The sequence below is a fragment of the Temnothorax americanus genome, unplaced genomic scaffold (genome assembly GCF_048541705.1).
Source record: "Temnothorax americanus isolate GAGA-0224 unplaced genomic scaffold, ASM4854170v1 Scaffold7, whole genome shotgun sequence".
Classification (NCBI taxonomy): Eukaryota; Metazoa; Arthropoda; class Insecta; order Hymenoptera; family Formicidae; genus Temnothorax; species Temnothorax americanus.
The window spans coordinates 4,295,238-4,308,484 of record NW_027509792.1 but is presented as its reverse complement, the minus strand read 5'-3'; the positions used below and the strand labels follow the sequence as shown (position 1 = coordinate 4,308,484).

Sequence of the window (13,247 nt, the reverse complement as noted above, 5' to 3'; positions counted from 1 at the left end):
TACGCGCCCACACACTCGCATAAGCCATCCTACGCGCGTCATACGATACGTTATCACTCGGGGCCCCTCCGAGAGGAGGAGGCCCTTACGTACGATTTATAATCTCTTCACTCTCTTTCCGAATCCCTAAGCCGGCGTTCGTCTGTAATTTTGCTTTGTGTGTATAAGCATACACACGTGTATATCTATAAATATCCTTTTTATAATTTTTTTTTATTTACAGTCATCGCGCGATGCGCGCTTAATGTGTCCCGCGAAGCCACGTAGACTACCTTCGATTGTCGCCTCTTTTAAAAATCATCGTCAGCTTTCGCTATATCACTGTGCCCTCACGGAAGCAACGTGTCGACGAATGTGTCTCTTTCTTCTTTTTTTTTGTTAGTTAAGAATAAACGTTTATTCTTTCAAGAGTGATACGCATTTTATATTCCTTACGGTTCAGTCCTACTGAATTTTCTAATCGTTTTATATTCGTAATTTATATTCACAAAATCAAAAGTCAATTAACGAGTGATATTGTAGCGAGCGTTTAACTCTTTATTACTATCAACGTTTAAGTATGTCGTCCATAAAGGTGTATCGATACTCTAATTTGTAATCTCGATCGATGATACTATAAGAAGCCCGATTCCGTCTTCGTAAAATTTCAATTTTTTTTGTATTATGCCCCGCCTAACAGCGAAAGAAAGGTTGGCATAACAATGGGAAGACGAAGAGAGACGGGAAAAAATCTACAAAAGATTACACGAGGAAATGCAATTCGTTCGAAACGAATGGCTTTGCGTTTTATCCCGTCCGCCTATTGCGATTAACGTTACGCAAAATCTGTTCCCTCATTTTTCTACTCGGTCTCGAGATCGAAATGCTAATGTTGAATATTGTGCAACTGAGACGTTTTTGAAAGGCATTTTTACGCGTGCCGCTCGAACGAATAAAAAACATTCGGTATCGCGGTCAGAAGTGTGTCCGCCGTGCGTAACGTTACACGACTGTTAGGGCCAAAGCACATATGACAGTCGTCGTCGTGGACGTAAGTAACGCACAAGCTTTGGCGTATCTTGATCTGTCAGGTCGAGGACTATACGACCGTCGTATATCTCTACGTCATGTTATGTGCTTTGGCCCTTACTTAAACATACAGATTTTTCACGTAATAACATATTCAACGGGAAAAAAATAATCGAAGCTACTTGAAACGACGAAGATTACAGCCGTTTCACGTGTCACGTTTCACAAAGGCATCTTTTCCTTTCTAGTATTCTCTTGCTAATCAACGCTACCACCGTTCACTTTCGCTCAAGCGTTATTGCTCGTACCGTGATAACTGTTATCGCGGTAATCTTAATTACTTTCTTTTTTGTATAAATCCTGTAAACAATGTGTAATATAGTACGTAACGGCTCGATGCGTGACTAGTATGCTCAGGACGACATTAGGATACGAACGGTATAACAGTCTCCTGCGTTCGCACGAAATCGTCTCATCATCGATCCTTTCGAATATGCATTTTACAAACAGCGTCTAGCGTGACCGATCGTCGATTTTCTTAAGGAATAAAGAACAACCATCGATACAATTTACAAAATTCGTTTGATCGATCGACTGATAAAAACGACCAGTGCGTATCGATTTTTTTTCTATAATTTACAAGTTACTCGACGAGCGCATCACTCCCTCTCATGATGTAAAATAAATACGATAGATCAATCTTCGTAACGCTTTCATTTCATCGAAATGTATTTGTTATATATAATTATTGCGTAGACAGCGTACGTATAAATATATGCAAACTTGATTAGTGCGCGAATAGCATATTAAGAATTCGTTAAGTGATTTCTAAAAGCTCGATTCCAAAGGATGGCTTTGAATTGAAGAGTCTAAAAAAAATTCACGGAGATCAATGTAACAACGTTAACTTCTCTGTAAGATCTGTGTCATGTTCACATGAATGTTCTGTGGTCTACATTTTATGAAAAATATATATGGCAAAGTTCATATATATGTATATATTATATAGATATTTATATAATATATAGATATTATGTTTATTACATTGAAGTACGTCACGATTTCGTTGAGTCTTAAAATAAAAAGCTCAGAATGTAACAATTAACTGCTACCACTTCGAGACTAAGTAAATTCTTGGTATATTTCAATGATATAAAGAACGTGCGTGTAATTGTCTCCTATAAAATGAAAAATTCTGCTAAAAAAAAGAAAAACAAAAAAGCGCCTCTCTTCCAATAAAAGATGTCAAATATTTGCGGGAAAATTGAAGCTCAAGTGACTTCGATAATATAATCAAAAAAGACGGTATAAATTCAATATCAGTTACATATATATATATAAATACTACACAACTAAGTGTTTACGAATTATACGATTAATCTCTGAATTTACATAATACAGTAGTCAAATGTAATGTAATATTTAGGCGCTTATTCGTTAAATACATTATTTAGTCTTTATGCTGTCTTTTGAATAAAGGTAGCATTTCATCTTTTTGTAGGGGTACAACAAACAAATTCGCTTGAGCAAACAGTATCTTACGGCACGTTTCCGCACATGTGCGACATCTGTTCGAGTCGTTGCTATTGCATACGCGTTAAGATATATGAAATAAAAACGTGACTGAAAGAACTAGAATATATACATTCCCATCATTATTTGCTCCATGTACATACACACACGCATTCTCATCGCTTTTCTGTCTTTAGTTGTATCTCGTAACGTATTTAAACAGCGCAAATAATATAAGAAACTAGTGAAAATATCTTTCGCAACGCGACACCATGCCGAGGGGATTAAATATCGGTAGATACGATCTTAAACACTAAATCACGGTTCTAAATCTAGATCAAGAATTTACCTTGTGGAGACTTGCATACTCCCTAGCGATAATCTTTAAGATCACACAAATAGGACCTGGTATGATTTCCACTCTTGCGGTTACAAAACTGCTTCCCAATAACATGTATTACCAAAAATACTATCGCCACTTCGTCTTGTTTTGAGTACGTTCACGTTTAAAGTACATTTTAGTTGATCTATTATTCTGTGTAATATTATCTAACGTTCTAATATGAAAAAAAGACTTTCTTAAAATATTTATAATTACGATGGTGGAGATTCGATAAAAAATTCCGAAAACTTCCCGGTTTTCGCACCGTTTCATACGCCGACGGTGTGCCGATCAATAACGTGTGGGCAGATAACAAGCGCGCGCATGCACAGTCGCGGTTCGATAGCGACGAGCCCGTTCCTGTCGCGGATACTGGAATTCTGCGCTTCTGCGAGAGAAGAGCGATACCCCTGTTGTATACTTTGACGCAAGGAAAAATCGCAGGAAAATCTGTCACGATGTCGAGCAGCAAGTGCGTGAAGCAGCCGCGTAAGGCATACACTAAGGAGCAGCATGAGATGACGCACTCCGAGAAGCTGAGGCTGATCGACGACGAGTTGAACTCCTTTTACAAGTAACAAGTCACTTTCGGGCCTTTCGGCATACGTGCATCAATGATTCGTGGAATCATAACAGATTTTCGCTTGTAGTCTATACTTCCGCTTTTATCGCCTAAGTCAAAGAAATAAAAATATATGCATCAGTATCAATGATAAGCCAGAGCTATGAGCAAGTAAAGACAATTTTGAGACATTTTTTTCAAATTACAGTATCACAGTATCATGATCATTTTGGGGGAAAAAAAACAGATTTATGGAAAAACTACTTCTACAGTTACGATAGCGATTTTTTTTTTAATGTTAAGACTGTTGTTATACCCGAAATTTCTTCGCAGGTACTGCCAGCAGGCGGGCTTCACCGAGGAAGAAATGGACATTATTTGCCAGCCGCTCGTAGCGGCGATGCGTCGCTCATGGTTGCAGCTCGTCTTTCGTGGCACTCTGGTGCTGATAGTACTGGGCACCCTGGCGTGCCTCGCGGCTCAGCTGGACTTCGTTGGTACTCATTTCACTACCTTCAGCCGTCTGCTGCTGTTCAAAATTCTGCCGATCTGGAACTGGCAGCCGCTCTATTACGAGAACTGCATGATCAATAATCCCTTCTACAACGATTACACTATCACGGAAGAGGATTGCGTGGTACGCTCCGTATTTTCAGGACGAGAAAAATCAATCTTTTACGTCTAGGAAAAAGATTCTGTTAAACGTAACATTTTAAGAGGAAACATACATCCAAGACCATACCTGAGATTCGATAATTGGCTAAGAGGACTTTCCTTGCAGACTTGTGAGGCGTTGGAGACAATTGATCGTTTGTCGGACGTGCGGTATCGTAATCTGGTCGACAATTATTTGAATCGCGACGCACCGGCCATCATCACCGACGCGATGGACTCGTGGACGGTCATGAATACCGACTACTTCTGGTTCGACAATATTACCCACGTGAGTGGTAGATGAGTTTTACTGTTTTATTATAAATGCTCGATCTTGTGTGAAAAAAAAAAAACTATTTTTCGGCTCGCAAACAGCTTTACTTGGAGAACGAGCGGTTGATGGAGACAGTACCCTGCGCCCTGACCTCCAATCTGCGTACCGGCTCGTCCGACCTCGCGGCGTTTCTACGACGCGTGCACGCGCCCGAGGTGGCCAAGTGGTTCGTTCACTGGCAGAACTGCGACATCAATGCCGTGAAGGTGCTCAGAAAGTACTATCAACGACCGTACTTCCTCTCCAGCACGGTCTCGCCGGCGCATTTCAATTGGGTTCTCATGTCCTCGGACTACAACAGCCCGAGCTACAAGAAGGTCGAGCTCGACTCCGGTCTGATCGCCCTCGCTCAGCTTCGCGGCGCGACTCAGCTGCGTCTCACCCCTATAAATCCTTGCAACAGTTCGTGTCCTGAGCTGATCGCCGATCTGCATCAGGGCGAGATGCGTAAGTGCCGCGACTGAATATGGACTGAAGTCCGGAGCACCTTTAGCGGCTCGCGATAAGCCGGACTGGGTGGCGTTCTGAAAGGGCCACGCTAAAATGTTTCTAGTGAGTTGTACAATTGTTGAATTATTTATATACATAATAGTAAGATGACTGAAAATTTTGTTTCTTAATTCTACTTGCTGGCTAAAAGGTGTTCCGTATTTCCGGCCAAAATTGCATTGTGACAACGGGGGCAAACAGGGGATTGGGCTGTAATGAATCGAATTTCCAATTAAAAACTCGCTTGTTATATTAATTATCCATTTATCGGATAATTAATCTCGCAAAACGAGACTTGGTATATATATTTCTTGGTCTCAATCTAAATCTAAAACTTCAGTATTGTCCAAGTGTATTGTCAACCGTTGCCGCGAGGAATCGAGATTCCGAATTAATTCTATTTCACTCGTAATGCATGCTACATAGTTCTATTCTCGTCACAAATTTAATTTGAATCACAGTAGCCAAATATCTCGGATTTTACCTCTTGGGAATCAGATAAAATATTTATTGAGGACCTATCTAAAGTTGGGAAGATGATAAAATTAGCGACAATCTCGCGGATTTCATTAAGATTTTACGATCTCGTGTCATCAAATTCGTGCATTCTTTGCGATAATGACGTCGTTCGCGACGATATTTCCTCATTGATAAATATTTGTAACGTTGCCGCAGTCGTTTTCACGAACTTGATGTGGACGCTCGAGTACGCACCGATGCGCGGCCTGGACAACATTGCCATACTCACGGAAACCGTCTGGGAGGAAGATACGTAGATTACGTCGTCCTGAGGAGATCATTTCTATCGTCACGCAAAATATCCTTAGCCCCACAGTACTCTTCGACGTGACGGCTATATATCGATTCGATATATTGTATACTCATGCCCTCATTACGATACGTATTAAATAAAAATTGAACATTCTGGTTTCCGGATGGATCAATTACTTTCCCGTCCACAGCCGTCGGCTACACCTCGGGCTTACACAACGATATCTATAAAACGGAAAATAGTAGCGTTAGCCTAAGGAGAAACTCGAAAGACGAACCAACTAGCGGGTGCGATAAATCGGTGCGGTGGTCCACAACGAGGTATACCAGAAGTAACAACAAACAAGATTCGTTTTTTATTAATTAATCGTTTATAATAACATTGTGTTTTTTGTGGGCTTCCTTAAATCTCCCCTTTTCTCTTTATATATATGTATATATATATGTATATATGTATATATGTATATATGTATATATATATATATATATATAGAGTAGCTTCTTTTTATTTCTTCTTTTTTTCTTCACCTCGATCTAACAAGGAGTAAGATCGTCGCGCACCGATTCATAGAAAAAACAAAGCGCAAGAATACTGAATGACAAACGTAGCTGGCGTTTCTCTCTCTTGGCATGCTTAAGAGATGACGCGATATAATTCTTTTTTATTATTTTTTTTTGTTTATATTGAAACGTGTTATATAGTCGATTTGCGCTACCTCCTGCTCCCGTTTCATACGTCCTTAATGTCGACACGAGAGAAAGAATGACAAAAATAATTGGCGTCTAATTAACACGGTCCGGAATAGCTTCGTAGCCTCCTCCTTATATACCGCCCCTCTGTCAGTCACTTTGATTCGTTATAGCGCTCTTTCCCTCCGTCAGTGAAGCTTTCCTTAGCGGAACAAAAGGGTCCGCGGGTCCCAGAACGAATCGTCGTCGATCTCGCTGGAGTGTCGGTGTCCGTTTAAGATCATACCGGAGAGCCAATAATTTTTCCAATTTCGCAATCTCGACAAACTCCTAAAATAAATCATACTCAAAAAATAAGACTGTCAAGTACAATCGCTAAATTTAGCTCGCGTGTAAATCTCTGAGTACAATTTCGCAGTGTTCGCGAAGAACGAAAAGAAGCAATCGCTTTACTATGGAAGAGCCGCTCTCAGAAAGTAAGACTTTTAAACGGACACTCATTTTTTCGCTATCGACGCGTGTCGGCCTGGGGTGTGTGTGTGTGTGTGTGTGTGTGTGTGTGTGTGTGTGTGTGTGTGTGTGTGTGTGTGTGTGTGTGTGTGTGTGTGTGTGTGTTCGTGTGTACGTGTGTATGAATGCGCGGAGGGCAGGCGTTATATTAATTCTATTCGACACCTAGTAGGTGAAATCAACCTAGTGCCTTACGCCTAAAAGGTATTCTACGAAGACCGAAAGAAACGTCCGGAAAATTGTGGAGGATTGTTGGGCGCACCTGCGTTCCTTTCAGCATTCGACAGCTCGCTCGCACGCTCGTTCGTTCGTTCGCCAGTCGATTTCATCCTCGACACCGATATCAAAAGAGCTACACGGATCGTCTCATTCAGAGGCTAAAAGTCGGTAACGATGAGAATGTACAATGAGATATACAGCTGAGTGTGAGGCTCGATAAACGATCCCGAGAAGTAATCGGTAGACTCGTCGTGGACTGGTACCGCTGAGTCAAGAACCCGACGACCCGTCATCGCATAAGGAAAGGATTAACATTCACCTCCTGGTGGAATTTACAACGAAGAAACCGTCGAATATAGACATATGAACATTAGAGACAGAGATTCACATTCGATAAGACGAAATGTTAAGATGCACGCCGCTAGCTACGAGATTAAGGATGGATTAGAGTCGACCGTTCGATCATACATTGGACACGGATCAATCGAAAATTCAGACTTTCAGCTATACACGAGTATTACAGTTTTCGAGAAAATACAATTCGTAAATGTGATCCAATGATTACCGTGATATTCTAAAAGCGATGACGGATCGGGAGCCTCGCGGAGCGGTATCGTCGCGAGCGGTAAATTCTACCCGCGCTCGATCGTCTTGTCGCGTCTCGCTGTTTTATTGTTCTTGTTAAACGATCGAATCGCTATCGAATCGCTGGCGCTTGGTCTGGACCGCGCGAAGAGGATGAGCGTCGCGGAGATTGACCTCTGACCACGTTCGAACGTCTTTAACGTGAGGTACACAATGAGTCCGTTCGCGTGAAAGTCATATAGGTGCGTTTTAGGGTGATCATTATCTAAAAGTCTAACGATGATAAGTAAAAATGCTTTACTCCTCTCCTCTTTCTTTCTCGTTCTCTCTCTTTCTCTCTCCTCGACTTTGTACCGTAAGTAAAAGCACTAATGTGTGCGCGCGCCGCATCGACGATTATTAGTTTCTCCCCTCTGTTCTCTCTCTCTCTCTCTCTCTCTCTCTCGCTCTCTCTTCTCTCACAATATTTTCCTCTCTTCTTCGAAGACCCGCTTCCTGCCGGAACCCGCTCGACATCTCGCGTCTCGATGCTCCTTCATAATTTCTCTCTCGTTTCTCTTATTTCTTCTCTCTTTACGCCTATAATCAATTTTAAGTTCGTAACAAATATGTATACTTTCTCGCTCGCACGAAAGAGAACTATACAACGGCTATATCATAGAGATACGATGGGATAACGCAGAAAACAATCGAAGAAAGACACGTAACGACCGCGACATATGTGAGAGATTACACACACTCGCTAATTAGCGTCTTGGTACTCGTTATAATCACCCGCGGCATTGGAAACTTCGGTATCAGTCTTTATTTTTTCACATCGCCTGAATCAAGATTACTAGTCGGATATGAGTTCGGATGTCGTAATATATAGTGCGAAAATCGTGAGGGGGGAGGGGTAAAGGATGGAAGGCGCGGGAGGAACAAAAAGCATCCGCAGAAGCTGCGAAAGGAGGACACGTGCTCTAACAAATAATGTAGTTATCACCTTCCACTCGATTACTACCCGAATCGTCCAGTCGTGTAGTTCCGTAAACGAGCACTCTGATACTCTCTTTTTTTTTCGCTTTAAAATGCGCGTTTATGTACATACAATCTCTAAATTGAAAAAATACAACTCGGTGAAAATAACTTTGCGAGCGGAGCCCCGTCGTTGCAAATCATTACGTATGGCGCAATCGATATCCTCGCGGATTTATCCACGCGAATAGCCGCGGAGAAAGCGACGAATTCTCTCGTGTCTCTCACGCGATCGTCCGATGCTACACGACCGGATCTGATCGTCGGATTCGTCGGACGCGCACGTTCGAAGCCGAGTACTATCATATGACATATACTATCACGCGACAAAGCAACAATAAAATGAAAAATAAAAGCAAGGAAGTGCTTCGAGTACCGTTGTTCTGTCTACTTTTGATTCAGACAGACTCACTCCATGCAAGTGTAATCGTAATTCATGCGTAAGCTTGTGTAATAATGATAACAACACCGCGTCAGGGAGATACCGTCCGTCCGTCGCAATTGTGATTTCTATATTTCAATATTTACAGCGCTTGCGATAAATCTCATTAGCATTTAAATAATTTCTGACAATCGTTTCTCTCCAGTCTTAACAATTTGCGCATGGAAAACTCTCATCGACAACAACAAAGTATCGTAAGTCGTAAGATATCTACCGCGGATTGATTACACACGATGAAAAACGAGCTATTCAATAATTTTATTTAGATAAATGATTCCCGATTTTTCTTTAACGTTAGAAATTTCGTCTTGGTCCATAATGACGTATACATGATGTTCCTATTATGCGTCTCGTTAGTGTAGTTACTTTTATGTCGCATTATTTTTCTGATCAACGCAATATTAGCCCTTTCACTTCCACCTTAAGATACGTAACATTCTAAACTCTAACAAAGTGTAATCGTAACATCGTTACCGAGATATATTGTCCCAAAAAATCATTAAAGCTGCGGTGGGTCATACTTGCCCCGATAGGTGAAATGATTGAATCGCGATCTTGAGTTTTCTAGGAATTGCTTCGTTTCTCGACGAAAATGATTATCTCCCTACGCGGTGCTCTCGTCTTCTCAAAATCTCGAGCTTGTCTCACTGCATATGTATATTCACCGTCACTGAAAAACATACGAGAAGCGAGTACACACACAGGACAGGCGCGAGTAATAACAATTAAGTACAAGATTGCGTCAATGGCGTGATGTGTTGATACCAGTGTGATAATGATGATGATTGATAATGATTAGGATGATGACAATGATAATGAAAATGATAAGAATGATGAAGATGGTGAAAATGCGGTGAGGGCGATGAAGATAATGACGATGAAGATGATGTTAATGTTAATATTGTTAATGATGGTGTTGATTGATTCGACAGTGAATCCGAAAAAGATTCGTCGCTCTTCCTCCGCCATATTTTTTTTTGCTAAAGATATCTTGGCGAAAGAAAACAATCGAAGGTAAAGATACTTTGTACAAAATACGATACAAGTAGCGATGTAACAACACTTTGCAATAGTTAAATATAATATATGTATATATGTATATATATGTATATCTGTATATGCATATGTATATCCCGTTACCATTTAATACGCTATGATCTCTCGTTCCATCTCGCCTGTCTTTCTCTCTTTTACACACACACACACACCACACACACGCACGCGCACGCGCACGCGCGCGCGCGCGCGCACACACACACACACACACACACACACACACACACACACACACACACACACAGTCATATGATATATAGTTATCGTTTGATACGCGGACGATTCGCCCGCCCGATCGAAGAATCGTATAGCGTTTCGCGTCTGCGTTTCATTGGTGTCTGACGATGCTCCATACCCCGATTTTTGTGCGCTACTCAAGACGTGCGCTTGACGATAAACGGCCACGTCGCCGTTCATCATCGAGCATCGTCTTGGATTCGTCGATTCTCTCCCGATCCGAACAGGCGATCCCGATTCCGAGATTCATCCGAGCGGCTGGAAACACGAGGCTCGAGGATCTCTCTTTCTTTCTTTTTCTCTCTCTCTCTTTCTCGCGGTCTGGACGCGACAATTCCATCCGCGCGCAGGTTCATTCGGAAATGCTGGAATAAAAGCAAAGGACATGGGATAATGTAAGTAAGGGAAAATACGCGAAGTGGGAGGAAAAGGGGGGGGAAGAGGGCTTCCAGTCTCATACACACGGGAACAAGAGAAAATTGTCAAGACGAGAGATCGTCATCGTTTATTCGTGTATGCGCCGCTACGGCTCTCGATATAGCGTGCTCGATTTCCACGAGAGAAAGAAAAAAAATAGCTAGAGAATTTATCGATTAGAGATATGATCATTGGTTGCTGCTGGGTGAGACGGTTCTCCCAAGGCACACCCACGTTGTTGTCGCGTCCTCACTTCTATACGGCGATATGATTATCTCTTTGCAGGTCGCCCTCTACCTCTCTCTTCCGTCCACGTGGCGAAAAATCCGACTTCAGTTTGCCTAGCTTCGCTTCGCCATTGACTCGTTTTTGCATATACAGAATCTATGTTAACGCGGGACGTTTCTCTCTTTCTCTCTCTGCCTCTCTCTCTCTCTTACATACACTCGATACAATCCGCATCTGAACGAAGTTTTTGTTTTATTCTGAAAACCGAACGGTACTCCGAATAACGCGAAGAGGACGAGAAGAGATTGGAAGAAACAGTCGCGCAAAATACGCGATTTACATGACTTGGTGCGCCGTCGCTCAAAATATATTTCGCAGATAGCATTCCGTGACATTGATTATCTCGTGTATGTTAGGAGATTCCGCGACGGTTCGACGGACGAGCAATCGACAAGTATTTCTTTCAATGGACCGCGCAGCACCGATCGAGGATCCTATCGTCGCGCGAAGAAGAAGACGAAGTAGCAGAAGAAGAAGATTTCGAAAAAAGAGGATTAAGAAGAAATTCGATGAATCTTGTACGTATCTTTTGTCTCTTCTCGATCGGTGGAATTGTCAGTCGATTCTCGGCGTGGGTCACCTTATTCTCATCTCGAGCAGTCTCCACCGAATGTTCTTTCTCCTTTCCTTTTTATCGCGAGGCTTGTCCTCGATTTATATTCGTCCAGCGACGTTCCTCTTTATTTTGCAGTAGTTAACGATTATTAATAACGAGTAGCAACAATAGCAGCAACAGCAATGGCGGCGCATTCTTCTTCGCCTTGTCCTTTTTGTTTTCAGCAACAACGTCCGACAAGATAGCGTCCTGATTGCATATCTTTCGCTGTCGAAAGACGTTCGTTGTAATACTGATTTACGCAGCTCGATTGACGAGATTGACTTACACGCACGCGAACGTCGAGCGCGAGAACAAAACGGAAACGATCGCGACAACGCGTCGTCATTATTATTATCGTCGTCACGTCGTCAACGATCGCTCCTCCTCACTTGCCCAATCCAAATTTCATGAAGATCAGCTCCTTCCCCTTGGAGAGTATATCGCCGCCTGCGCTTGCACCAGCCATCTCGGTGAACTTCTGCATCAGATTCGGCCCGGTGCTCTGTTGCTGCTGCTGTTGCTGTTGTTGCTGCGTTGGGTTAGGCTGCGTCTTGGATTGCGCCGTCGGTAGCACCGCCGGTATCCCTCTCATGGGCTTGTTGGCGCTTTGAGGACCGCCGACCATTCCGCCTTGCATCCCGAGACCGCCTGGTTGATTCTGCTGCGAGAACGGCTGACCCATCTGACCCATTTGACCCATTTGCTGCTGTGGTTGCGATTGTTGGAACTGTTGCGTCGATTGCTGCGAGTACCCTTGATTCGGCTGTTGCTGCTGCTGCTGCTGCTGGTACGGCTGATTCGGCTGTTGCTGGTACGGCTGATTCATTTGCTGTTGGCCTTGATAGTCCTGCTGCTGGAGATGCTGGCCCGGACCCTGCATACCCGGCATGTTACTACCAGCGACCCGATTGACCACGCCGCCCCTCCCCTTCCCCTAAAAAACAAAGAGATATGGTTAATTCGATCTTTTCTTTCTTTTGTCAATAATTGTCATCTCGCTTTCCTGTTTTGCTGAAGTCCAATCGCTAATAAAGGCGAAACGAATAAACCGTGTCTATTTTTTTTTCGCCTAACTCAACGCGCGCTCTATCGTTACTTCCGCTAGTGTCACTTCTGCGATGCTATTCTTTTATCATTCTGAAGATTCTACAGTTCGCTAACGCAAACAAATTGTCGGCAATTCGAAAGAGATATGCGATGATTTCTGTTTTACATAATGGTGAAAATTAATTGGCGAAATCCTGTGAGTGCATGTGTTGAGATAAAAGAACATAACATAAAGATAGAAACTTTATAAAGATTTTTATGTTGTATTTCCAATCCGTCCTCTTGCTTATAGTGTTGTGTTAGTGTTAGCGTAGGACATTCATGATGACTTATCGAGGCGCAAGGTACGTTTTCTTTTCTTTTCTTTTTTAACTGCAATGATTTTTATTAAAATGACGAGAGATCAAATAAGACGAATGCTACGGCATG

At 42.4% G+C, this 13,247-nt stretch overlaps 2 protein-coding genes across 16 annotated transcripts in view; one reads left to right on the top strand and one right to left on the bottom strand.

Annotated features, from left to right (window-relative positions):
• The first annotated feature begins 3,175 nt into the window (after positions 1-3,175).
• LOC143906014 (uncharacterized) lies at positions 3,176-5,871 on the top strand. 2 transcript variants are annotated; one of them, XR_013259415.1, is made up of 5 exons: positions 3,176-3,476; positions 3,798-4,101; positions 4,246-4,407; positions 4,494-5,004; positions 5,617-5,871. XR_013259415.1 is itself a non-coding variant. In XM_077421756.1 (5 exons), exons 1-5 carry the CDS (start codon positions 3,361-3,363, stop codon positions 5,715-5,717), a joined length of 1,089 nt encoding a protein of 362 aa, XP_077277882.1. In that variant the 5' UTR covers positions 3,180-3,360; the 3' UTR covers positions 5,718-5,871. The 2 variants fall into 2 exon arrangements, 1 of the variants encoding a protein (XP_077277882.1); XM_077421756.1 differs by having other exon boundaries at positions 3,180-3,476; positions 4,494-4,899.
• A 174-nt stretch (positions 5,872-6,045) lies between these two features.
• The window catches only part of Rbp (RIMS binding protein), a 27,098-nt gene continuing 19,896 nt past the window's right edge, over positions 6,046-13,247 (bottom strand). For 13 of the 14 annotated variants that reach the window (XM_077421717.1, XM_077421724.1, XM_077421729.1 and 10 more), the window contains one exon: positions 6,046-12,705. In XM_077421717.1, the coding sequence (XP_077277843.1) occupies positions 12,157-12,705 (549 nt within the window). In that variant the 3' untranslated portion in view covers positions 6,046-12,156. The remainder of the gene's footprint in view (positions 12,706-13,247) is intronic. The other variant, XM_077421731.1, reaches the window with a different exon arrangement.

Coding starts and splice junctions, on each gene's coding strand:
- LOC143906014 (XM_077421756.1), top strand. CDS start 3,361: ATGTCGAGCAGCAAGTGCGTGAAGCAGCCGCGTAAGGCATACACTAAG. Junction 4,102..4,245: donor TCACGGAAGAGGATTGCGTG/GTACGCTCCGTA, acceptor CTTTCCTTGCAG/ACTTGTGAGGCGTTGGAGAC. Junction 4,408..4,493: donor GGTTCGACAATATTACCCAC/GTGAGTGGTAGA, acceptor GCTCGCAAACAG/CTTTACTTGGAGAACGAGCG.